The sequence below is a fragment of the Manis javanica genome, chromosome 17 (genome assembly GCF_040802235.1).
Source record: "Manis javanica isolate MJ-LG chromosome 17, MJ_LKY, whole genome shotgun sequence".
NCBI classification, from domain to species: Eukaryota; Metazoa; Chordata; class Mammalia; order Pholidota; family Manidae; genus Manis; species Manis javanica.
The window spans coordinates 48,057,733-48,082,403 of NC_133172.1; the positions used below are offsets into that span (position 1 = coordinate 48,057,733).

The 24,671-nt window shown below is 50.3% G+C and overlaps 2 protein-coding genes across 12 annotated transcripts in view; both read left to right on the forward strand.

The window, feature by feature from the left end:
* DUS2 (dihydrouridine synthase 2) overlaps nucleotides 1-17,966 on the forward strand; it is a 41,888-nt gene extending 23,922 nt beyond the window's left edge. For all 8 annotated transcript variants that reach the window (XM_073225492.1, XM_073225488.1, XM_073225494.1 and 5 more), the window contains 9 exons: nucleotides 7,136-7,201; nucleotides 7,384-7,454; nucleotides 9,438-9,524; nucleotides 10,865-11,033; nucleotides 13,278-13,399; nucleotides 14,641-14,790; nucleotides 15,929-16,016; nucleotides 17,128-17,201; nucleotides 17,436-17,966. In XM_073225492.1, the coding sequence (XP_073081593.1) occupies nucleotides 7,136-7,201; nucleotides 7,384-7,454; nucleotides 9,438-9,524; nucleotides 10,865-11,033; nucleotides 13,278-13,399; nucleotides 14,641-14,790; nucleotides 15,929-16,016; nucleotides 17,128-17,201; nucleotides 17,436-17,673 (1,065 nt within the window). In that variant the 3' untranslated portion in view covers nucleotides 17,674-17,966. The remainder of the gene's footprint in view (nucleotides 1-7,135; nucleotides 7,202-7,383; nucleotides 7,455-9,437; nucleotides 9,525-10,864; nucleotides 11,034-13,277; nucleotides 13,400-14,640; nucleotides 14,791-15,928; nucleotides 16,017-17,127; nucleotides 17,202-17,435) is intronic.
* Nucleotides 17,967-22,638: 4,672 nt separating this feature from the next.
* Nucleotides 22,639-24,671, forward strand: part of NFATC3 (nuclear factor of activated T cells 3) — a 129,902-nt gene continuing 127,869 nt past the window's right edge. For 3 of the 4 annotated variants that reach the window (XM_073225478.1, XM_073225476.1, XM_073225479.1), the window contains exons 1-2: nucleotides 22,639-22,754; nucleotides 22,829-23,608. In XM_073225478.1, coding sequence (XP_073081579.1) covers nucleotides 23,506-23,608 — 103 coding nt within the window. In that variant the 5' untranslated portion in view covers nucleotides 22,639-22,754; nucleotides 22,829-23,505. The other variant, XM_073225477.1, reaches the window with a different exon arrangement.

The following is a 24,671-nucleotide window of genomic DNA, read 5'->3' on the forward strand; positions in this document are numbered from 1 at the left end:
TTCGCCTCTTCCCCGCCTGGCTTTAAGCCTCCTAGTGCCTCCCGTGGACTAGAGCTGCCTGGGATAAGGCACCACCAGTAAGAGCTGCCAAGGTTTGTCCTGGCTGCTGGGTCAGCCCCTCAACCCTGGATACTCCTCCAGCCCCCATCTCTGGGATATTAGAGTATGTCTATTGGCTAGGTGCCTTCTCATTTTTCCCATGTGCAGATACATATAAAGATTATATCTATAATGTGCCTATAAAGTGCTCTTACCATTTGTAGGGTAATTCCTTTTCAAAGTTTATTCTAGCATTTATTCCATTTGTTCCCCAAATAGATGTAGACAGGGCAGGTATTTGTTATCTCTATTTGATCAAGACTAATAAAATGAAAGCACAGAGAGATAAAAATAATTTGCTCAAGATCATATAGCAGATAAGTAGCCGGCAGTGCTAAATCCACAGCCATAGTCTTGTGACCCCCTACTCCCCTATCAGTGCCCCTCTTGATGGCATCTCAGGTGGAAGGTACCTGGGTGACATTTATAAGTGTCTAGCCACAGGTCAGCAGACACCTGGGCCTGGGGACCTCCAGTCAGACATCTCTGTGCAGCATGGAGTGGATGTGGACAACTCTGGATGTCAAACTCATCACCACACTTAGGGAAAGGGGTCCATCTAGGGGTGGTTTGTTTCACAGCACGCACACACAGGCACTGTTAGCCTCGGGCCTCCTGGCTTCTCCCACGCATGCTGTTGGCTCTGTCCTCCTCCACTGCCCCTCTTTGGGTGAGGCACAGTTTGTATGTGAGGTAGCAGGTTTTACTGCCGCTGGGAAGCTCAGTTCACGGCGCTCCTCTGTTTGGTGGGGCTGTGGGAGGGCCAGGTTGGACTAGTGGGTGGGGTTTGCCTCATGTGGGGGAGGTTGCAGGCTTCACAACAAAGCAGGTAGAATTCAGGAGTAGTGGGCTGGATTAGATTCAGGTTCAAACTTTGCTGCCAACTAGGTGACATGGGTGAGAGTTTTGTGGGTTCTTCCAGGTTGAGTGTTTTAGGTCCATGGTTTTATCTGTGGGAACATCTTAGGACCATCTGCAGGATTTTTTTGAAATAAGTATGCTTGTTTCAGGTGATGTAGAATTTCGGAAATAGAAAGCAGTAATGATTGCACAACACTGTGAATGTATTTAATACCACTGAATTATACACTTAGAAATGGTTAAAATGGAAAATTTTATGTTTATATTTTACCAAATATAAACAAAAGATGCTATCCATTGAGAATTCTGTATACTCTTGAAGTGAGTAGGGTCAGAGAGCGGTATCAATCCTTTGAAAAAGCTTCCTGGTTAACTTTGGTGTACCCTGTCTGGGTTAAGACTCGAATTCAGTAATATCCTCTCTCTCATCCCTGCCCAGGATTTCCTGCCCCGACCACTGGCAGCCCAGGGCATCCCTTGCACTCGCTGTACTTGTGCCTTGGCTAACAGTTGGTGGGGCCAGGCCTGCATGAACTCACCGATTCCTAAGCCTGTGCTCTCTCATCTGCCTTCCCAACCCCTCCCCAGTAACCAGGGGAGCTAAGGGTCTGCTTTTCCAGAGTCAGCCAGTGGGTCTGAGGCGATGAGCCTACCCGTGGGCAGATGTGCTGTGACCTGCTCAGGTACGGGCCTGTCTTTAGGTCCTTTCCCCTACCGACTTTCACACCACAGAGATATGTGGTGTGGCTTGGAGCTGGGGAGAGTTGGTTCCAGAGAGTTTCTTGCTGGAGCCTTGCCATATGGGAGACCCTACTTGTTCTTTCCCCTCATTGTGACTCTTGCAAGTGCTAGGACTTTTGGTTACTTATTTCCTTCCTCATTTTGAACACACACGAGATGAACAGAAATCCTGAAGAAAGTGCCTAGATGTACTTGGATGAAATACACCAAAAGGAAGTTGTGCAAAACGGAGAACTGGATCAAACCAGCTGATGTTGCTATAATCACCAAATAGAGGATTCTAAGTCAGCATTTGCCAAGGGAACCTTCCAGAGATGGTACTGCCATCCTGAGGGATAGGAGTGGAGTGTGAATTTTCACTGTGTATCTCAGTGGATCTGGCAGTGCCTCCCACCCCCTTAAAGGGTAGGTGCCCCTTTAAGGCCTGCCAGAGTGACCCTAGGACCTCAGTCCCAGTCCACCTCCTGGGGTAGCACGTGGGGACTGTTCCTTCCTGCCAGTCCCTGGCAGCTGTGCCTGGGCCAGCAGGCCCTATCTTGCCCATGATCTGTCCTCTTGCCTGTCAGCCCTGCCTCTTGGTCTGATGTCTTTGGAGGAGCCTGCCTCAACCTGTCCCTGAGAGAAAGGCCCTTCCATTGGTTCGTGAACTTGGCTGTCTGCTGCCCCCTCCTGTGTAGAACCAAGACTGGCGGCAGTTGCCTGTGTGTCCTCTCAGAGCTGCTGGTGATCCAGTTCTTGGATGAAGGCTCTTGGGATCACCTTTCGTCCAGCTTGCCTGGCCTGAAATTTTTGATGAGGGAAGAAAAGAACAATATCATGGTCATTCAGTGTTATCTGCACCTCTCTTGATTTGATTCTTGAGTAGTCTGGTCTTGCCACCTCCCTGGCATTTTCCTGTTTAATTTCTTTATCTTTTTTTGAAGTCCTTTGCAATTACTATGCAACTAAACACCTTTTAATATGTTTAATATGTTGAAATGTCCTTTGCCAGCTTCCCTTCTATACAGCTGATCCCTCTGAAGAGAGTAGTGCCTGAGGATGGGGCCTGGGGTCTGTAAAGCCTTCCTGCTCTCACTCAGCAGATCCTGGAACAGCACTCGGGGAACATTGCCTTCAAATGGGAAAGAAGCTGTCAGCCTGTGGTCTCAGTCAGCACTAGGCCTCAGAATCATAGTGAGGAGGGAATGTGTTGGGCAGACCCTTTTTCAAATATTAAAAAAAATTGTTTCCAGTTTTATTGAGAAATAATTGACAAATACCCCTGTGTAAGTTTAAGGTTTATAGCATGATGGTTTGGCTTACAAATAATGTGAAAGGATTACCACAAGAGGTTTAGCTAATATCCATAATCTCATATAGATAAAAGAAAAAGAGAAAGATTTATGTTTGTGATGAGAACTCTTAAAATCTACTTAACAACTATCCTATACCATACAGCAGTGTGAGCTGTAGTCATGGTGTACATCGCCTCCCTGGTACTTCTGTATCTTGTAACTGGAAGGTTGACTCTTTTGACTATATTCCTCCAATTCCCTCTGCTCTACCGCTCCATCACCCACCTGCCCCACCCCTGATAGCCACAAATCTGTTTGGTTTTTTTTTGAACTGCTAAGTGTTCTTTTTTCTTTTATTAAGGTATTATTGATATATACTCTTATGAATGTTTCACATGAAACATAATAGTGGTTACTACTTTCACCCATGTTATCAAGTCCCCCCATGCCCCATAGAAGTCAGTGTCCACAGTGTAGTAAGATGCCACAGAGTCACTACTTGTCTTCTCTGTGCTACACTGTCTTCCCCGTGACCCCCCCACACCGTGTGTACTAAACATAATACCCCTCAATCTCCTTCTCCATTCTTCCCACCCACCCTCCCCCACCCTTCTCCTTTGGTAACTGCTAATCCCTTCTTGGAGTCTATAAGTCTGCTGCTGTTTTGTTCCTTTAGTTTTGCTTTGTTGTTATACTCCACGAATAAGGGAAATCATTGGCACTTGTCTTTCTCTGCCTGGCTTATTTCACTGGGTGTAGTATCCTCCAGCTCCATCCATGTTGTTGCAAATGGTAAGATTTGTTTCTTTCTCATGGCTGAATAGTATTCCATTGTGTATATGTATCACATCTTCTTTATCCATTCATCTATTGATGGACACTTAGGTTGCTTCCGTATCTTGGCTATTGTAAGTAGTGCTGCGATAAACATAGGGGTGCATATGTCTTTTTGAATCTGAGAGCTTGTATTCTTTGGGTAAATTCCTAGGAGTGGGATTCCCTGGTCAAATGGTATTTCTATTTTTAATTTTTTGAGGAACCTCCATATTGCTCTAAAAAAATGGGTGAACTAGTTTACATTCCCACTCGCAGTGTAGGAGGGTTCCTCTTTCTCTGCATCCTCACCAGCATTTGTTGTTCTTAGTCTTCTCAATGCAGGCCATTCTAACTGGTGTGAGGTGAAATCTCATTGTGGTTTTAATTTGCATTTCCCTGATGATTAGTGATGTGGAGCATCTTTTCATGTGTCTGTTGGCCATCTGAATGTCTTCTTTGGAGAATTGTCTCTCATATTCTCTGCCCATTTTTTAATTGGGTTATTTGCTTTTTGGGTGTTGAGGCTTGTGAGTTCTTTATATATTTTGGATGTTAACCCCTTGTCGGATATGTTGTTTACAAATATATTCTCCCATACTTTAGGATGCCTTTTTGTTCTGTTGATGGTGTCCTTTGCCATACAGAAGGTTTTTACTTTGATATAGTCCCATGTGTTCATTTTTGCTTTTGTTTTCCTTGCTTGAGGAGATGCATTCAGGAAGAAGTTGCTCATGTTTATATACAGGAGATTTTTCCTATGTTGTCTTCTAAGAGTTTTATGGTTTCATGACGTATATTCAGGTCTTTGATCCGTTTCAAGTTTACTTTTGTGTGTGGGGTTAAACAATAATATAGTTTGATTCTCTTGCATGTAGCTGTCCAGTTTTGCCAACATCAGTTGTTGAAGAGGCTGTCATTTCCCTGTTGTATGTCCATTGCTCCTTTATCATATATTTATTGACCATATATAGTTGGGTTTATATCAGGGCCCTCTAGTCTGTTCCATTGGTCTATTGTTCTGTTCTTGCACCAGTACCAAATTGTCTTGATTACTGTGGCTTTGTAGTAGAGCTTGAAGTTGGGGAGTGTAATCCCCCCAGCTTTATTCTTCCTTCTCAGGATTGCTTTGGCTATTTGGGGTCTTTTGTGGTTCCATATGAATTTTAGAATGATTTTCTCTAGTTTGTTGAAGAATGCTATTGGTATTTTGATAGGAATTGCATTGAATCTATAGATTGCTTTAGGCAGGATGGCCATTTTAACAATATTAATTCTTTCTATCCATGAGCACGGGATGTGTTCCCATTTATTGGTATCTTCTTTAATTTCTCTCATGAGTCTTGTAGTTTTCAGAGAATATGTCTTTCACTTCCTTGGTTAGGTTTATTCCTAGGTATTTTATTCTTTTTGATGCAATTGTGAATAGAATTGTTTTCCTGATTTCTCTCTCTGCTAGTTCATCATTAGTGTATAGGAATGTAACAGATTTCTGTGTATTAACTTTGCATTCTGCAACTTTGCTGAATTCAGATATTAGATCAAGTAGTTTTGGAGTGCATTCTTTAGAGTTTTTTATGTACAATATCATGTCATCTACAAACAGTTACAGTTTAACTTCTTCCTTACAAATCTGGATGTCCTTTATATTTTTGTGTTGTCTAATTGCCATGGTGACGACCTCCAGAACTATGTTGAATAAAAGTGGAGAGGGTGGGCATCCTTGTCTTGTTCCCAATCCTAAAGAAAGGCTTTCAGCTTCTTGCTGTTAAGTATGATGTTGGCTGTGGGTTTGTCATATATGGCCTTTATTATGTTGAGGTACTTGCCTTCTATACCCATTTTGTTGAGAGTTTTTATCATGAATGGATGTGGAATTTTGTCAAATGCTTTTTTGGCATCTATGGAGGTGATCATGTGGTTTTTGTCCTTTTTTTTGTTGATGTGGTGGATGATGTTGATGGATTTTCTAATATTGTAACATTCTGGCATCTGTGGAATAAATCCTACTTCATCATGGTGTTTGATATTTTTTATGTATTTTTGAATTTGGTTTGCTAATATTCTGTTGAGTATTTTTGCATCTTTGTTCATCAGGGATATTGGTCTGTAATTTTCTTTTTTTGTGGTGTCTTTGCCTGCTTTTGGTATTAGAGCGATGCTGGCCTCATAGAATGAGTTTGGGAGTATTCCCTCCTCTTCTAGTTTTTGGAAAACTTTAAGGAGGATGGGTATTAGGTCTTCACTAAATGTTTAATAAAATTCAGCAGTGAAACCATTTGATCCAAGGGTTTTGTTAGGTAGTTTTTTGATTACCAATTCAATTTCCTTGCTGGTAATTGGTCTATTCAGATTTTCAATTTCTCCCTGGGTCAGCCTGGGAAGGTTGTATTTTTCTAGAAAGTTGTTCATTTTTTCTAGGTTATCCAGTTTGTTAGCATATACTTTTTCATAGTATTCTGTCACAATTCTTTGTATTTCTGTGGTGTTGGTAGTGATTTTTCCCTTTCTCAGTTCTGATTCTGTTTATGTGTGTAGACTCTCTTTTTTTCTTGATAAGTCTGGCTAGGGGTTTATCTATTTTGTTTATTTTCTCGAAGAACCAGCTCCTGCTTTCATTGATTCTTTCTATTGGTTTATTCTTCTCGATTTTATTTATTTCTGCTCAATCTTTATTATTTCTCTCCTTCCACTGACTTGGAGCCTCATTTGTTCTTTTTTTTCTAGTTTCATTAATTGTGAGTTTATGGTGGGGTTTCATTTGTTTTTGTATTTTACCAGATTCCATGTGCAAGTGAGATCATAACAGTATTTGTCTTTCTCTGTCTGACTTATTTCACTTAGCATAATGCCTTCAAGGCCCATCTATGTTGTCACAAACGGTAGGATTTCCTCTTTTTTTTTTTTTGTATGGCTAAGTAATAAAGAGCTACTTTTTAAAATTCAGGTAATTACAGAGCCTTTTGAAAACACATATTTCTAAGCCCTGCCCCTAGAGACCGTTACAGGAAATATGGGGGAGAATCTAAGATTTTGTATTTCTTAAGCTTGCTAGGAGATTCAGATGTTTGCCCTGGCCAAAGGGCACTGTGTTCTGCATAGGCATACATGCAGATCCATTATCATTCTCTTACCAAATCTTGGTACACCACTGTGTGCCAGACTAGGGACTACTGGTGCTAGGGCTCTAGTGTAGAAAAAAAGGTGGATTTCTTGGCCTCATGGACACATACATGGACATAGACATGTCCATGCCACTGTGATGGACAGATCTGCAGCAGAGTTAGTAAGTATGAGCAGTTGCAGTTGTTCCAAAAGGAGCAGGTGCTCTTGTGTTCTCTCTGCAGATCCTCAGCACTCTTGTTAAAGGGACACGCAGACCTGTGACCTGCAAGATTCGCATCCTGCCATCGGTAAGGCTGATGTGTTTCATTTGAAGGTCCATTTTCTCTGGGGATGTTGATTTGGGGGTGTGAATGATTCTTGAGTAGCTGAATTAGGTTTGGAGGAGCAGTTGGAGCCAAGTCCTCTTTAGGAGCTGGCAGCTGCTCGCTTGGTGACTTCAGTAACTACTCTTTGTGGTCCTCTTTGTCAGATGGAAGATACCCTGAGCCTTGTGAAGCGGATAGAGAGGACTGGCATTGCCGCCATCGCAGTTCATGGGAGGTCAGTGGTCGCCTTTGTAGTGACTGACTTGTAAGGATGTCCTCAGCCATCTTAATGATCCTTCACCAGACCCCCAGTGACAACCAACTTCTCTTCTACATTTGCAGTCTAGTTGCCTAGCTCTCTTTGATGTCCTCTAAGTCCTGAAGGCAGTCAAACCCTTTATGGGCTTGTATTTTTCTTTGTTTCATTCATTGAGCTCCTACTGGTGGTAGATACTGCACTGAGCTTTAGAGACACAGAAAGACCAAGAGGAAGGAGAAATGCCCCTACCTTCAGAATATATAAATGGTAGAGGTTGAGTAATTTGCTTAAAATTGTATCATGCAGCCAGGAAGTGGTGTAATTAGAACTCTTAACTCTGAATCTCATTTTCTTTGCACTTCATTGAACAATAGTTTCTCCCTTGAAGGACCACAGGCAGTTGCTGCTCTTTTAAAGCCAATGCCTTTTTTGTCAGCCTTTGTTGGACTGCCAGTTGTCACAATGACTGCTTTAAACAGTGCTTGTATCTGTAGCTAATGTGCTGTCTGCTGAGAGCTGAAGTATTTCTGACGACTGCCATTGGTTTCCCAGTCAGACCTGCTCCCTGTACAAGATATACTTTTGTACAGAATCCCAGATCAGTGGACTTTGGCCAGACTGACGTCTCTTCTCTTATTGATCTTCCTTTTGGGTTCAAGAGTCTTGTAGCAACAGTCTATTTTTTTTCTGGTTGTGTATATTTCAGTATTTTCCAAGAAGGGGGCCCACAGTTGCAGCATGTCAAAAAGAGAAAAGTAGAGCTGTGCAGGCAGAAACCAGTAGGGGGAGGTGAAAGGCCACGCACACATTCACATGTGCTCCTTCCCATGGCTGCAGGGTCTAGGCTCAGACTGCGTGGTTTCAAATCCCAGCTCTGCTGGTTTTTGGCTCTGTATCCTTGGACAAATTACTTAACCTCTTTGAGTACCACATTCCTCATTTAGAAATTAAGATAATTTCTGTTTTACAAGGTTGTTATGAGGCTTTTCTGAGATGTGAATACACAGCCTTGGCACAGTGCCTGGCATAGAGTCTTCTCTGGATAATACAGCTTTATGCTTTTTAACCAGTAGTTGGAAGCAGTAGGAAGACAGAATCAGGCGAGTTTAAGAAGGAACTTTCTGGCCATCAAAGCTGTTGAGGGTGGGCTCGAACTGGCTGCTGGGGGTATAGGGAGGTGGAGGTGGAGGCTTGGTTGACAGGGTCTTCTCAGGCCCTGTTGCCTCTGAGCTTTTTGTTGAGGAGTGTAACAGAGGGGACATACCTAGGGAAGACCTGGGCAAGGGCTATCTAACCGACCACCATTCTTGCTTGTTCCCGATCACAGTTCATGTCAGGGCCCACCTCAGCATCTCTGAGCCTGACTTACTCATACACAAGAGTTTCTTGCCGTTGACCTTGGAAGGAGGGGCCCAAAGTTGTGGTCCTGCCTCCCCTGTGGCTCACTGTGACAGAGCCATGGTCTGTGGCCTGCCCTGACCACTGGGTGTACCCTGTGCCAGGTACCTCTCCCCAGGATCAGCTGCCCAACTGGGGTTCAGCACAGGCAGCTGTGTGGGAGTGGTTAGCCTTAGAGGCGGCAGCTGTTCCCAGCCCCTTGGGCCAGGAGGGTGAGACTGGAACAGTAAGGGTAGCATTCCTATAGCACTGTCCCTCATCTCTAGCAGAGGTGAAGGGAAACCAAGGAAAGGTGGTATGACCTTGGGGCTAGGCCGCCCACAACAGCCCTGTGCAGCCATGCCTCCCTTGCCAGCTTCTAAAAGCTGGACTTGCCTTCTCACAGCACAGGTAATGGAGAGCCATCCCCTGTAACTGAGACCCCGTCCTTCCTGGCTACATGACCTGCATGAGATTCAGTAGAGAGGGCAGTAGGGTTTGGACAAGGTAACCCTGTGCAAACTATGACATGGCCCTTGGCACTCAGCCTTCAGGCCCATCGTTTTTTTCTTTATCTCCAAGGAAGCGGGAGGAACGACCCCAGCACCCTGTCAGCTGTGAAGCCATCAAAGCCATTGCTGAAACCCTGTCCATTCCTGTCATAGCCAAGTAAGCCTCCCTTCCTCCTCATTTATTTTTTTATGCCTCACCTTTCTCAGAAGGGAATTGGGCTGGCATACAAAAATGAAATGAGGTAGCATTAAAAAAATAACTCTAAGGGAAAGAGAAAAAGGCTGGGACAAAACATGAGGTTGGGAATAAGGCTGAAAATGTCCGTTGGCCTCTGGTGAGTGGCTGATGTATGTGGGTACCAGGCAGGGGCTCAGGGCGTTCGGTAGGCAGGTTGGGGGTAGGAATGTGCAGGGGATAGGGAGAGCAAGATTTTGGCTGTTGAAGCAGGCCCAGGAGAACGTGGTGTCACACCCAGGGTTGGTGTGCAGGGTATAAGGGGAGGAGTCCAAGCCAGGGCACGTAGAGCTATGACTCAGGGGGCGTAAGGCAGGTTACAGTCCAAAGACGAGGCAAACATTCTGGCCGCTACAGGACCAGGAACCTAGGCGGATAGGTGTGAGGTACTGATGACAGCCCAAAGGCTTAGCAGTAAGCCAGTGTCCAGCTGCCGCTGGAGTGCTGGCTGCTGTGGGCCAGCTGGGAGTGCAGCTCAGCCTTGCACCTTAGCATGACAGAGCCTGAAGGCAGGATGGAACAGGGAAGTTCCAGAGCTCTGAAGTCCTGATGAAAGGCATGCCTGACAGTGGGAGGGAGGGAGCTCAGGGTGGGAGTGGCAGCTGGCCTGGCCTCCCTAGGCCAAGGAGTGTTGATGTGGCTTGGAGAGGTTAGGGCTACTCGGATCCTGGATCCTATTGCTGTTGCTGCCACCCGAGGGTGTCATCATTGCCGCATGACCCTCCACCGATTGGACTGAGGCTCCGCCTGGTTCCTAATGGAACAGCTGAAGAAACAGCAGCTTCCAAGGGGGCTCTTGTGGCTGCAGGGTGGCAGGAAGGGAAATCGCAACCAAGCTGGGCCTCCTTCCTTCCCCTCACAATCGCCACTGTCTGTGGTTTCTGACCCAGCCCACAATGGGGCATATGGGTGCCCTGGCCTGTATGCAGGCTTTCCTGTGATCCCAGTGTCCACCTACAGACCCATGTCTTCAGATGGGGACTGGCTTTAGCCACTGTTTAGGATGAGGGGAAAGGAAGGTAAAACCTCTGGGACACCTACTAAGTGCCAGGCTCGGTTCAGGCTGCTTTGTTGTATTCCCTCCCTCGTTGTTCCTGACCCCATAGTGGGCTGTGTATTACAATCTCCAATCTCCTGAAGCGATTGTAGCTGCAAGACTTGGTCAAAGCCATACATTTAATGAGTGATAGACCTGGAAGTTATCTTTTTTGGAAGTGGTGATATGAGAATGAGGACACCCTTACTTCCCTGTTGCCTTTCAGTGGAGGATCTCACGACCACATCCACGAGTATGTGGACATAGAGGATTTTCGACAAGCCACAGCAGCCTCTTCAGTGATGGTGGCCCGAGGGGCAATGTGGAACCCGTCCATCTTCCTCAAGGAGGGTCTACGGCCCCTGGAGGAGGTCATGCAGAAGTACATCCAATACGTACGTCTGTGTGCTTTTTCAAAATAAACCTTTCTCACTTTCTGCTACATTCCTACAGAAGGCACTTTGGGTAAGCCCCAGCCCCCAGCAGTCCTATTGTTCCTCTCCTTTTCTTTTTCATTCTTATAATGTAGTATCAGGTTTCCTGACTGCCCTGTGAAGAGGAGTGCTGGGGAGGCACCCCTTTAACATCACCTCCTGCTAAAGCTTCCAAAGTGTGGGGGTCATAGCAAGGACCTCTCCATTCAGGATGAAGTTGTGGCCCCAAACACATGGTATCTTTCTTTCTCTTTCTCTCTTACCAACACTCCCTTCCCCCCTCATTCCCCCTACTCATGCACAAGGACAATGGGGCCTGGCACTGGAGACCCCTATGCCAGTGGGTTGGTGCCAGAGCAGCCACGCCAGGAGTAGCTGCTGTCGAGGACAGATGGTCTCCAGAGACATCTCACCTGGTCACCAGTCAAAGTCAGTTCTGAAATCTTCTCTTGCAGCTCTCAGAATGCTTTAAACCTTTGACTTAGAGAACAGCCGAACTTTAACCCTCTCCTTAGGGAGTAGTTTTTTCTTCTCAGTGGGAGCTTGATGGTAGTGCAGGGCTTTTCCCCATAAAGGAATTATTTGACAAGTTCACCTGCCCTGTCCCTCTGGCACAAGCCTGCAACTCTGTGGGACTCTTATGATAAGCCATGCGTATCAATAGGGAGAAATGATGAGTGGTCCTCAAATTGTCAGTGAGTTGGGCCTAAGCACAGAGTACAGCCCTCACCAGAGCAGGCTCCGTCCTCTTCTTCAGTTCTGGGGCTCACACCCTCTGGGAAGATCAGGAGCTTCTCAGATCCTCAGGCTTCCTGTGCCCTCTTGAAACCATGGCCATAGCCTGAAACTATGAAACCACAACCTTCTCAGATCCTCAGGCTTCCTGTGCCCTCTTGAAACCATGGCCATAGCCTGAAACTATGAAACCACAACCTGGGCAGTTGCGGCTGCCATGGCGTGTGGGTGTCCCCAGGGCTGTACGAGCTGGGAGTGATAGGAGGCCCTGAGGCCCCTGTCCAGAGCTGGGCAGCCTCTGTCCTACATCCTTCCCTGCTCAAGGCTGCAGCACTCATCCTCTTGGTTCTGGGGATCCTGTCCGGCAGGTTGGTGACAATCAGGTTGTCCAGGGGCCTGGGTCAGCCAAAGGCAAGGGGGGCACGCCTCAGCCCAGGTCATGTCTGGCTCTTCTGGCCGGCTGGCAAGTCTGTGGCAGAGAAGACACGCTCAGTAGTGCTGAGCTTGCTCACTGGGTGAAAGGTGCTATTATCATTCCTGCTCAGCCTGCCCCTTGGCAGCTCCTCAAGAGGGTGTGTTGTCCCGGAGAAAGGGAGCGGCTTTCAAGCTTAGGCAGGGCTGCTTCTGGTCCAGCCGGGTGCCTTCTGTCCCAAACAAGCTGGATCAGGGCCTTGCCGCTGGCTGGGGCTTGCCCACGTATCCCTGCTTGGTCCTGAGTGTGCCCTGGCACCTTTCCAAGCTCTGAAGATGAGGCCTAAGTGGAGATATTAGCAGAGTGTAGGGGGCAAGTGGTGGGAGGGGTTTCTGGAGGGCTGGGCCACCCTTTACCCACTGCTCTCCTGCTTGCCCCTGCCAGGCAGGCTTCTACTGGACACCACCCTGGGCAGTCACCTGCCTCCCTGAGCCTGTATTTCAGCCTGTGGAGTGGTGGTAACAGCTGCATCTCATGCTTATAAAGCTGAGTGTAGTGACAGGTAACGTGTGTGAACAAGCTTGGTAGATGAAGCTGTGCTTTATCCACGTTGGGGGAAATCGGAGGCAGGTCATTTAAGATGCGGGAAGAGAAGGTACCCACTGTTGTTATTGGAGTAGAAAAGTCTCACACCTGTCCTGGGGCTAGTCCTGCCATACCAGAATTGTGGCTTGTTCCCTCTACCCACCCTGGAAGATGCTTGGTGGCAGGTCCTCTGTGGTGGCAGCCTGCGGTGGCTGAAGCAGGAGGAGCTGCCTACACCTCTGGACCTCAGTCAGGCTGGCCTGTAGAGTATGCTCCTGACTGGCAGCCTTGGCCATGACCCTCAAGCTTTGTACCACTAACCTGGGAAGCCAATGGCCAGGATGGAGGGGGTCTTCTTATGGGGTCACGGTGCCTCACCTGCAAGCACACCTCTGCTGCCCCCTTGGAGCCCCTTTCTCTGCCACCAGAGTACAGCTCAGGCAGCAGATGGGCTCATGCGGGTTCTTCCTCAGGCTGTGAAGTACGACAACCACTACACCAACACCAAGTACTGCTTGTGCCAGATGCTCCGAGAACAGCTGGAGTCGTCCCAGGGAAGGTTGCTCCATGCTGCCCAGTCTTCCCGGGAAATTTGGTGAGAGCAGCAATAGCTGTCCATCTGTCCTTGTGGACGCTGGCCAGGCCTGACCCTGAGCCCTAAGCTGAATCTACCAGGGGACCAGGGACACAGCTTCTGGAGGCGGGTGTGCAGGAGTGGGATGGTGGTACCGCTCCACTTCTCAGAAGGGGATACTTACAAAGCTTTGGAACTTCCCATCCCTGGACTGATTTCTTAAGCAACAGAGTTTTGGGAACAGGGCACTAGTAGGACGGAGGAATGTGAGGGCTGGGCTTGGGAATTCTTGGGGAGGAAGGGGCTTTCTTGGTGACAGATGTGTCACATGTTGGACGCTAAGACCCAATGGTCAGGAGAGTTGTAGTTGTAGAATGGAGCTCCTGGCCTGAGCCTGCGCCCAGACCCCATCACTCTACAGTCTGGGAGGCCACCCTTTGGTCCTCTAGATCTGGTATAGCTCCAACTCTGGCATTGATTTTCGGCCCAGTGCCTGCGCCTATAGCTCACCACCTACCTGTGCTTGTGCTGGGTCTTCTGCCTGAATGCCCTTGACCCCTCATGTTGCCTGTCTAGGTCCTCCTTCCTCAGCCTTTCTGAACCACTGACCGCCCCAGGCGTCCATTTTTGTGAAGGCCCTTTAGCCGTCAAGATGCTCCCTAGAAGGGAAAAGCCTTGTCAGAACCCTTCTCCCCACCCTGGGCTTGTGGTGTCAGTTCTGTCCCTGTCGTACAGAGCCTAACCAGGTTGACGCAGGTGTCTTGTAAGCTGAAGAGAAAGAGTATAACTCCGTAGCCCTGGGTGATACCTCAGTTAAGGCGAGGCCTAACTGCTTGTGGCTGGGAGAGGAAGTGGGGAACCATTCAGTGGTCAGGCCTTGTCTCTTCCTTGCATGGGCCCACATGAGGATGAAGCTATGCGTATACCCCAGGCGCTAGATTAATGTAGGTCAACTTACTGACTGCTAGCTGGGGACACCTGCCTGTAGGCTCAGGTGGTAGGAACCGTTAGAACCTTTTCCACCCAGCCCAGTCCTGCCCTGCAGTGTCCAACCTCAGAGGCTCACGTTCATTCTCCATCTCCCAGCCCAGGCTGATAGCAGGGGTGGGTGGGAAGCAACTTCTGATGGCCAGGTCCCAACGGTGTTTTGGTGTATGTTGGTGGGAAGCATTTTTCAGTGGTGGGGCTCTGGTTTCTTGCAGCAGTTCCCTGCATGCTGGCTCCACTAAGGGGCCTGCCCTGCTCTGCTTGTCCCTCCATAGTGAGGCTTTTGGCCTTGGTACCTTCTATGAGGACACCACACGAGAGCTGGATGCCCGGCAGGCTGAGCTGTTGGCCAAGACCCCAGAGGAGCCAGGGGAACCAGCTGAAGACACCTATGGTGTCATTCAGATGGCTGTCAAGTTTGACCGGTAGGTCTCCAGCTTGGCCTCAGCTTGGAGAAGGGCCAGTTCCTTTTGGGTCTGACTAGGCCAGTAAGCTGGCTTTTCTGTACATGGTTAATGCCAAGGTTAGAGACCACAAATTTCCTTGGTTTGGACACTTGTTCTAAATTGTCAGCATCTCAGAGAAGTCACTTTGGGGAAGACAGTCCCTAAAAGCCCAAGTAGCACTGTCAGGGTGTTATTGTTGTCCCAAGGTGATTGAACCCCACCTTTCCCTGACCCATCCCTACCACAACTCAGGATGGGGGGGTGTGTCTCCCTCTGTTCCTGTGAGTCTGTGTTTTTACCCTGGCCCTGAGGAATTAGCTGCCTACCAGGAGCTCCCCAGTAGCAGTGGGACCCTAGCCCTCATCTGGCTGTGCAACCCTGGCCCACACCCACTACCTCTCTCCAGCCCTGTGATGCCCCCTCTAGGCAGAAGCAACCTCTGGCTGATTATTGCCTCAGACTGTGACTCAGCTTCAAACAAGGCCCTCATGACTGTCCTCTGCTGTCTGGGATCTGAGCCTCTCTCAGGTCCCCAGGCCCAGACCAGGAGTCAGTCTTGTCTGGCAAGCGCTTGGGAGGAGGGTTATGGGTACAGCTGTTGGGCAGTCATATCTCATGAGAGCTTCTGGTGGGAAGTTGGAACACGGCACCTCTCACCCTGTCACCCTGTCACAGATTAACTCAGAAACCAGAGTCCACTGTGTCCAGGGCAGCAGCAGATCATCCTGACACTTAATAATAGACATAATCAGGGTGGGCACTGAGACCTTATATGGTTGCCTGTATTCTGCACCCTGTCCACTCCCCCTAAATCTTGTCTTGAGAGGCAAACTGGACCTTTCTTCTTAGTTCTTGAAGGTGTTTTACAGGCTGGCGCTCAGAGTGCTGGGAGTTCATTTCCCAGCCTAATTCCCCAAGTATGCTGAAGCCTGTCTTCCCTTTGGGTAGAACCCAGGCCCCAAGCCCCTGGTGGGACAGAAATGGGAGCTCAGAGGAATAAGTACAGGAGTTTTGAGGCAAGTAGTCTGATGCCTCAGTTTCTGCAGTCCCTATCAGGGGGTTGAAGTGGTGATGCTGGGGGTGGGGGAGCCCTGACACCTTCCCTTCCTTTCCCCAGGAGAGCATATTCCCCCCAGATCACCCCCAAGGTGTGCCTGCTGGAGTGGTGCCGGAGGGAGAAGTTGGCACAGCCTGTGTATGAAACGGTGAGTTCCTGGCTGTGGCCTGCCCTGCATCTAGCCCTACAGTGTTCCCACGCTGGTGCTGTCACCCCAGCACACCCCAAGCTCATACCATGAACTCCAGGATGCTTGGCTTGGAGCCCGGCTTTGCTTCTGTGGGCTTGCAGTTGTTGCTGGTGGCCAGGCCAGTTGCCTCTTCCCTTTGACAGTGGTACTGTTGTCTAATTCTGGCCACTTTATAAAAGTGAACTTGAGACTTAAGTGAGGGCCCACTTGTGCCAGCCTGTCAGTGGTGTTTGTTAGGCAGGAGAGAGTTCTCTGGGAAGGGCTAACTGGCTTAGGAAGGATGCTTACACCTCAAAGTTAGACAGGTTTTAGGACCAGGCCTCAGCCAAAGGGCCATTGAATTGGACCCCAGACCTGGTACCCTTTGGTGGAAAGTTTGAGACAGTCTTGCTTCGCCTTTCTGGGTCTCCACAGCTGGGTACTGTTTAGACTGCTCTCTTCTGGATTGGCCTTCTGACTTCCAAACTTGTACCTCTGGGCCTTGTGTCACTTTCTGCCAGAGTGATTTTTCCAAAACGAATCTGACCTCTACTCCCTCATCAGCTCCTGAGTGCCTTTGGGATCAAGCCCTAGTGCCTCAGCACAGAGCACAAGACCCTAACATATGCCTTTCTTCTTCAGGTCTCATCCACTCAGCTCTCCACCCAGGCACATCCCCTGGTTCCTCTGCCACATGTACCTTCTTTGCCCCACCCTTAACCCCTCTTACTCCTTTGCCATCTGATGAACTCCTCATTTGGGGAAACCTGGCCCATTCAGATGTCACTCAGAGGAAGCTCCACAGTCACATGCAGCTGAGGGTTCTGATGGCCCTTTGCTTAGGTCCATGACAGAACTCCTGACATGCTGGAATGTCATTGTCTGTTTGTAAATCTACCTTTCTTCTCTGGAAGATACACCAGGTACTTCCACTGGGGAGGATCATGTAATATAGGTAGTCTTCATTTGACTTAGGTGGGAAGTACTTCCCTTTATCTGCCTTACACATGATGACACTGGCAGAGGATCCTCCAGGGCTTGGTCCTCTTGCCCTAATGCAGCCATCCTCATTTCCTGTTCTCTGCACCAGGTTCAGCGCCCCCTGGATCGTCTCTTCTGTTCTGTTGTCACTGTTGCTGACCAAAAGTACCAGTCCACCTTGTGGTGAGTTTCCTCGTCAGTGGCATGAGGCTTGGGATGAGAGACTTGAAGCCATTGTTGGCCTCGGAGGGCTAGCGAGATGGTGTATGTGGGCGGTGGCAGCCCAGGGGGATGACCTCTTCCTCAGTTCTGTCAGATTCTCTGCCTGGGCTATGTAGCATCAGGCCTCCAAGACTCTAGTCTTGCAACCGGCCTGCCTGCCTACCTGCCTTATCACCCTATGCCTCGTCTGCGCAGGGCCAAGTCCAAGAAGCTGGCGGAGCAGGCTGCGGCCATCGTCTGTCTACGGAGCCAGGGCCTCCCTGAGGGTCGGCTGGGTGAGGAGAGCCCCTCCTTGCACAAGCGCAAGCGGGAGGCCCCTGGCCAAGACCCTGGGGAGTCCAGAACTCAGGAGGCAGCAGTGCCTGGGGAGCTGTGCAAGAAGCCCTTTGTGGCCTTGGGAAGTGGTGAAAAGAGCCCTCTGGAAGGCTGGTGACTCTTGTGCCTACCCTGGTCACCTCCTTCAGGGGCCTGGCCCTAGGATGGCTGTGGGTGCAGAGCATGGACCAGATGCCGTCGGACGGTTTGACGCCTCCTGGCAGGAGTTAAGAGGTCATGGCCTGGAGCATGGGTCAAAGGGTGTTTAGCACATCCATCTCCAATGGTGGGTCTGAGTAGCAGGGCCAAGTTCGCAGTGACCTTAGTATTTTCTTTGGAAGCAGGAGCTTTTCAGGTGGCACCTCCCAATCTGACATTGGTACAGTGCAATAAAGACACCCCTCATCGTTACCCACAGCTGGCTGCTGCAGCCTTGGCACCTTCACCCACAGACTCATGTCTTGGCATAATACTTCTCTTCCCACCCTCTGTGCAGAGCTGGAACTTCTTAAAGCATATGCGCTACCCATCCTTATGTGTCTGGGTGGAGATGGGGGACAGAGTATCACCTTTAATGCTTGCTGGACTTTGGCTGAACCAGCAAGGCCCAAAAAGCCCATTCTATTGATGGTAATCCTGAGGCAGTGGTCATCGGTTGACTTTCCTGATGAGAGGTGGCATGGAATCTGGGAGGATAATTAGCAAATCTGGTGTCCCAGTAAGGGATAGCTCTGGTGAGTTGGGGGGTCCTGGATCTGATTCCTGGGTAGCGAGAGCTCAGACCTGATGAGGTAAACTGCTCTGGGCAGGGGTCACTGGTGACACAGGCTGCTGATGGCAGCAATTTGGGGCCCTTGCAGTTGCCTGCCCACGCCACTGCCCACATCCCCCATCCACCCCCACCATTCCGCTTGGGCCGGAAGTGGCAGATTCTGATTTCCTCCTGGTAGTGAGAAGCATACCAACGGCTACCACACCTCCCGGGGCCTCCCCCTCTTACTGGGAGGGGCATTCTGACCAAAGGTCCTTGCCCTGCACCGCCTCCGCTTCCTCCGCAGTAAACACACTGCTTCTCCTCCCCTGTTCCAAGCTCTACCAGAACGGGGATTCCCCTCCAGGTCAAAGCCATGTGCCTCCCATCTTCTCAGGGTCAGGCCCCTATGCCAGCCAGCAGCCCCTGGCTCTGGTGGCCCAAGCCAAGGATCGGACAGATGAGGTGTCTGTCTCCGTTCTGGAGCAGCCCCTCCCTGCACCCACATTTGCTCTTGCCTTTGCAGATAAGACTCCTACTGCATTACCGGTGGCTTCCCAGAGCCCATCGCTGTGATCTTGAGCAAGTCACCTCTGGTCCTCCCTGGGCCTAAGGGCCCTCTGAGAGGGCGATCAACTGCTTTTTTCCCTGCGTGAGGCCTGCTGGAGGGTAAACAGGTGGCCCTGTGATGGGTCACCTCAGTGGTGTCCCTTAATGCTGAAGCTGCTCTAACTTTCCAGATCAGTACTCCCAGAGAAGGGGTCCCACACAGGAGAGAGACTGAGGCTTGGTCCAGTTTCAGCCATCAAGCTTTTAGGCAAAACAGTTTATTTCTGATTTTTCTTGCAAAAACCCATCCCGGTCAAAATGCTCCCTTTGCCTTCATTCTCCAGACTGGAACAGGGTAGAGAGGCTCCAGTGGACCCCCAGGCATCCTGAGCCACCCAAGAGCTTAGTGCAAGACCCAGCAGGGGCAGGTACTGAGTCTGAAGGTCCACTTCCCTGGCGGGCTTGGGCTCTGTCCTCGGGCCTCTGCTCCCACCAGGGTGGATTCCCTGGGGAAGCCCCTTCCCTGGGTGGGTGAGGTTCATTTCTGGGCTATGGGGAGGTAGAGGCAGGGGTAGAGGTCAGCTGCTAAGATAGAGGTATGGGGACTTTGAGAGCCCAGGAGACACACTAGGAAGAGGGTCCTTCACAGGGGAGCAGGAGGGGAGGGGCTAGTGTGTATTCTATGGCTGAGGATGTCTGGCAAAGATCCTGGTTGAATGTGCTGTCCTTTCAAATGGCCTCTGCACACCTCCATGACACCTGCCCTTGTCTCAGAGTGACCTGCTTAAGACCTAGGACCAGATGGGAAGGTCCCAGTGTTCTCACCATGATGCCAACCTTAAATTAAGTCTACTTAGACTTCTCAACCCAGCTCTGGGCTACTGGCCACAACACCTATTCATCTGTTCCAGCCACCTTGATTGAGGACTTCCTCTAACTCATTACATTTGGGAGAAATGGTTTTGTTATGACCATGATAGGGAGGGATGAGTAAGGCTGAAGAGGGTGGCAGGTCTTCTGAAGGCCACAGCAAGACTAAACTTTGTGCAAAGATGAGTGGGTAATCTCACCCCCGCAGTCCTGCACTTAGTTCCTTAGTTTCTATCACTCCTGCTCAGAACTCTTCCATGGCTTTCCACTGCCCTCTGGATCAAGTCCAAACTCTTCAGCCTGGCATTGGAGGACTGGCAAAGTGCTGACCCTGTCTTCTTAGTGCCCTGTGCTGACTCCAGCAATTAACCTTCTTTGGTTGTAGTTGGCTGGCCTTATTGTCTGTGCCGATTGGGAGCTGCTCAAGGGCAGTCCTTGTGTCCCCTATAGCCAGGCTTGGTGTGGGAGTGGGAGCAGGCGTAGAAGAGTCAAGCAGGAGCTTGTTGGGGAGGGGATGTGTGGCATGGAGGGGAAGAACTTTTCTAAACTCTGACTTTCCTCCAAGGCTCCTGTTTTCCCTAATGTGGAACAGAGGGGACCGGGCTAGTTCCTAACGTGGAACATGGGGGACTGTATCATCCTATGGCTCTGAGGCCACAGGACACAGGAGAGCCTTCAATAATGGGGGCTCAGGGGCAGGTCTGTGGTAGCTGATGAAAGAGATGGCTTTCCCTAAATCTCAGGCCTGGTTGCTATTCACACAGGAGGGAGAGAGGATATACAGGGACCCACACAGTCCTTGTCTACCAGCCTGGCCCGGCGTGGGGTTCTATCTACTGCACTGGTCTCCTGGGCTTACTGGTTGCACAGGGCTCTCAGAACTCTGGAGACAGGTCAGATGGCCTCCTGCCATCTAAGAAAGCACTGGAGGTGGCCTGAGGAGAGCTCAGTGGGGTGGTCCTGCCCTGGCTGAGGAAAAGGGGTAGAGAGAGTTTGTGTGTTGTTCGATGAGGGCAGGTCCCGTCATAGCCTCAGAGTTCCTAGGCATTGCTGCCTTTCTTACAAAGGTGGTGACAACCTTCTTGCTGTTGGTGTTCGCCCCTGCTCTAGCCTTTATCACTTCAGGTTAGGGTTTTCAGTTTCTTCCAGAACAGAAACCTTTCCCCAAACACCACCCCTTTCTAAGTGTTCTCCAGGTGTAGAGTGCCTGGGAACAGATGCATTGCTGAGCATTTGAGTAATGAGTGAATTTTTCAAGCCATCTGCAGCTTCTATGGTCCTTTCCTAGCAGTGAGACTGATAGGCCCAGGCTCTTCCTGTTGCTTTCCCCTTGACCTGGCTGGCTGAGCCCTGGTTCAGGTAAAGTCATATTTGGAGGGCAGAGGCACTAGATAAAGGTCCATTTTCTTTATCCAGATAATAACCTGGGAAGGATATATGTGTGGGGATAGGAGGCACACCTGAAATTGGATTAAGTTTTATGGGGAGAGGAGGTGGGCTGGCCAAGCTCCTGGGGTTTTTGCTATACCAGGCTCATGTTGCACATGGCAGTAACTGGCTGGCTGGCCATCTGCCTCTGGTGTTTGGGCTCTAAATTCCATGCTCAGGTCCTCAAGGTTGAAGATCTTTGAAGGCAGGACAGTTTTGTAGGGAGGATGTTTCACCCACTTAATACCATTTGCGCTCTCTCTTTGACTGATGTTATCTTCTCCTGCCTCTAACCTCACCTTTCCCTAGTCCAATCCAGTGATTCATCCAGAATTCTGAAATGGCAGCTCCCTATTGTCCTCAGGATAGAGTCCAGATAGCTGTCAGTGGCCTGCAGCACTCTGCCCATGCCTCTGGCCTTACCTTTGGCTTCTGCTCACTGCAGGTACTTTCTGGTGTCTAGGTCTTTGGAAATCTGTTCTCTGCGTGGAACCATCTTCTTTACCTCTTGCCTGTCTCTCCAATTCCTATTTAGCCCTGTGGAGGCTTTGAAACCAGGGATTAAGAAGCTTCTCTGGGCTCCCTGACACAGCCTAATCTCTTTGCACAGTGGTCATAGATTTGCTTGCCTCCTCTCCACAACCTCTGAAGGGAGACTAATTTATCTCTGTGTCCTCGTGTCCAGCACAGGTGTGAGTACAGAGAACACAGGGCAGGAAGTTCTCTGACCTCAGGGGTGAACCAATCCAAGATTAACATTTCACCTGCTCTGGACATTTACTGTCCTGACCCAGGGCCTAGTTGGTCTCTCCCGAAGGCTCCCTGGTAGTTCAGGTATCAGTCCATATATTAACCCCTCTCTACAATGCCTTGCACCTTACCCACTTCTCCCAGAGGCTTTTTGTAGGCCCTGTGGGATGTGCCTGGGCCCTTGCACCTGTACCCAAGCCTCTGAGACAGGGCTATGGGTTCCTCCGGCAACATGCTTCTAGGGATGCTATGTCCTGTGGGAGCTAGGGAAATCGGTAACCACGACCTCTCTCAGCTCTCGGTCTACCCTGCACCTTGGAGGAGACCTAAGTAAACAAGTCAGGTTCAGCATCCCCGGGCACAGCCTCCACCCCTGGCCCCAGAAGGAGGCGTCTTGGGTCGTCTCAGGGGAAGACAAGTCCACTGGGTTGGGGCAGAGGGCAGAAACGTTTCTTCAGACAAGTGTCACTTCCTCCTCACTGCCACTCAGTTTGCATAGCATGATCCCTCCCGCTTTCACGGCTGTGCATCGGGGCCCGTGACTGGCGCAAGTTCACGACCGGCTTTTCCGTTCTGTCTGCCCGACTTCCAGCTGGGGACAGATACTGTCCACTGGGCTTTCCCGAGGCGTCGAAGGCGCCGGCTGTCCTCGAGGGAGCAGCTGCCGGGCGGCTCTAGGGGACAGACAAAGGCGCAGCCACAGAGGCGCAGGCCCCGCCTAGAATGGGTGGGTCTGCAGAGACGCGGAGCTCAAGGTCTGGACTCGGCGCGCGGTGCAGATCTCCTCCGGCTCCGCCCCAACCTGGCTAGACTCGGTCTGATCTCTGCACTTTTAAGACTCCGCCAGGAGGGTACGGTGGTGGGGAAAGGGTGTGAATGGCGTCCAACATAACCTTCCGGGTCCTAATACCTTCCCCAAATCCAGCCAACAGGAGTGACACTTCAGCCGCCAGTCGCCGAACCCGTAACCTCAGGGCTCCTGCGCCCCTTCCTCGACGTGCGCTCCTTCCAATAAGGAAAGGGATCTTCAATCCAATTTGGGCTGAGTCCCTCCCGGTCCTTCCCCGGGCCGTGGGGCCTTGGTTTAAAGAACAGGAGGCGGGAATAGAAGCCGAACTACAACTTCCAAGATGTGGCGCGGCTACCTACTTCTCCATATTACGTGACTTCCTTCTCCCTGAGGGAGTCACGCGGTAGGGTAGGGGGCGGGGCCATTGGGCTGGCCCGGAGCACCAGCGGCCTATGGGTGGCACGGCCCAGTGGGCGCGCGTAGGGGGCAGGGCCGGCTGCTCCGTAGAGCGCGGGAGCGCGCCAGCGGCGGCGGCTGTTGAGGGGCGGGGAATATCAGCTAAGGCGGCCGTGGCGGCTTAGGCAGCAGCGACTGGCAGTGGTGGCGGCTTCTGGTGAGGTTCGGCGCGCAGCCAGCTTTAAGTTCGGAACGGAACCCTCGGCGTCGCGGTCTCCGCCCGGAAAGTTTGCCGCGGGGCCGCGATCTCCTGGTATGCGCGGCCCGGCATGAAGCGGCTCTGAGGAGTCGCCGCCGCCGCCGTTTCTGGCGCCGCCGCTGCCTGAGGAGGAGCCGCAGCACCCTGGGCCAAGCCGATGACTACTGCAAACTGTGGCGCCCACGACGAGCTCGACTTCAAACTCGTCTTTGGGGAGGACGGGGCTCCGGCGCCGCCGTCCTCGGGCTTACGGCCTGCAGGTGGGTGCCGAGCCGATCGGGTGCCAGGAGTGTCCCCTCCTTTCCTCTCTGGTCCCTTGGTTGTGCACAGTCTGGTAACACCGTGTGTGTGTGTGTGTGTGTTTGTGTGTGTGTGTGTGTGTGTGTGTGTGTGGTGTGTGTGTGTGTGGTGTGTGTGTGTGCGCGCGCGCGCGCGCGTGCCCGGTAAGAGCAGATTTAAATCGCTGAGGAGGCGTGTGGGTCGCAGCGACGTGGAAGTGGCCGCGGGGCTGGCTGGAAACGAACTCGTGGGGAATTCGACTCCGGGACGCCTGTGGCCAGTGTACGCCCGGGGTTTGGAGACCGAGGGTCGGGGCCGCTGCCCAAGTGGCGTCTGTTTGCCGCCGCTTTGCCAGCATAGTGCGGAGAAAATGTCCCTGTGAAGTGTTCAGCGCGCTTGGTTTTTCGTCTATTCCAGATTGTTTTTTAAATCTTTATTTGAAAGATGCGCATTCTTGAAGTGTAGGAGCTCTTCAAAATTCGTGCACATGTCTGTTTAAATCTACTTTGCTAAGGAGAGTAATGCTGTAGTGTTAACTTCCACTTATGCAAGTTTATGGCCCACATTTCCAAGTGTAACTATAACGGGACTTCTCCGAAAACTGGGTTTCTTTTCTTGAACAAAACGTTTCGGAAGATTTTTAAAAAGTAGGGTGCCTGTTTACAAATCTAGAAAGCTCAGGAAGTCAATTTTTTATTTTAAGGAAAAGAGCTCACCTTGGAAGATGTTTTAAAGGAGATCGTGAATTGGGAAGGTTGGGCACCATAACGCTTGGAGGTCAGACCAATCGAGAAATAGAAACAGGATGGCTGGGGACTGCGAGCTCTCCTGTGACCTGGTTTGGAAATACTGTTTCATTAAGTTCAGTTTCCCTATTACATATGCAGGCGAACTTCAAAAGGGAGATGGATAAGGCGAATCCCTATTTATTCTTTCTGGGTATTAGGTGAATTACTTCATGTTCATATTGATGTTCAACAGACTGTTCTGTAGAGCTACATTGACAACGTGAATAAGGATTCTCCGGGAAGTATTTGTCTTATC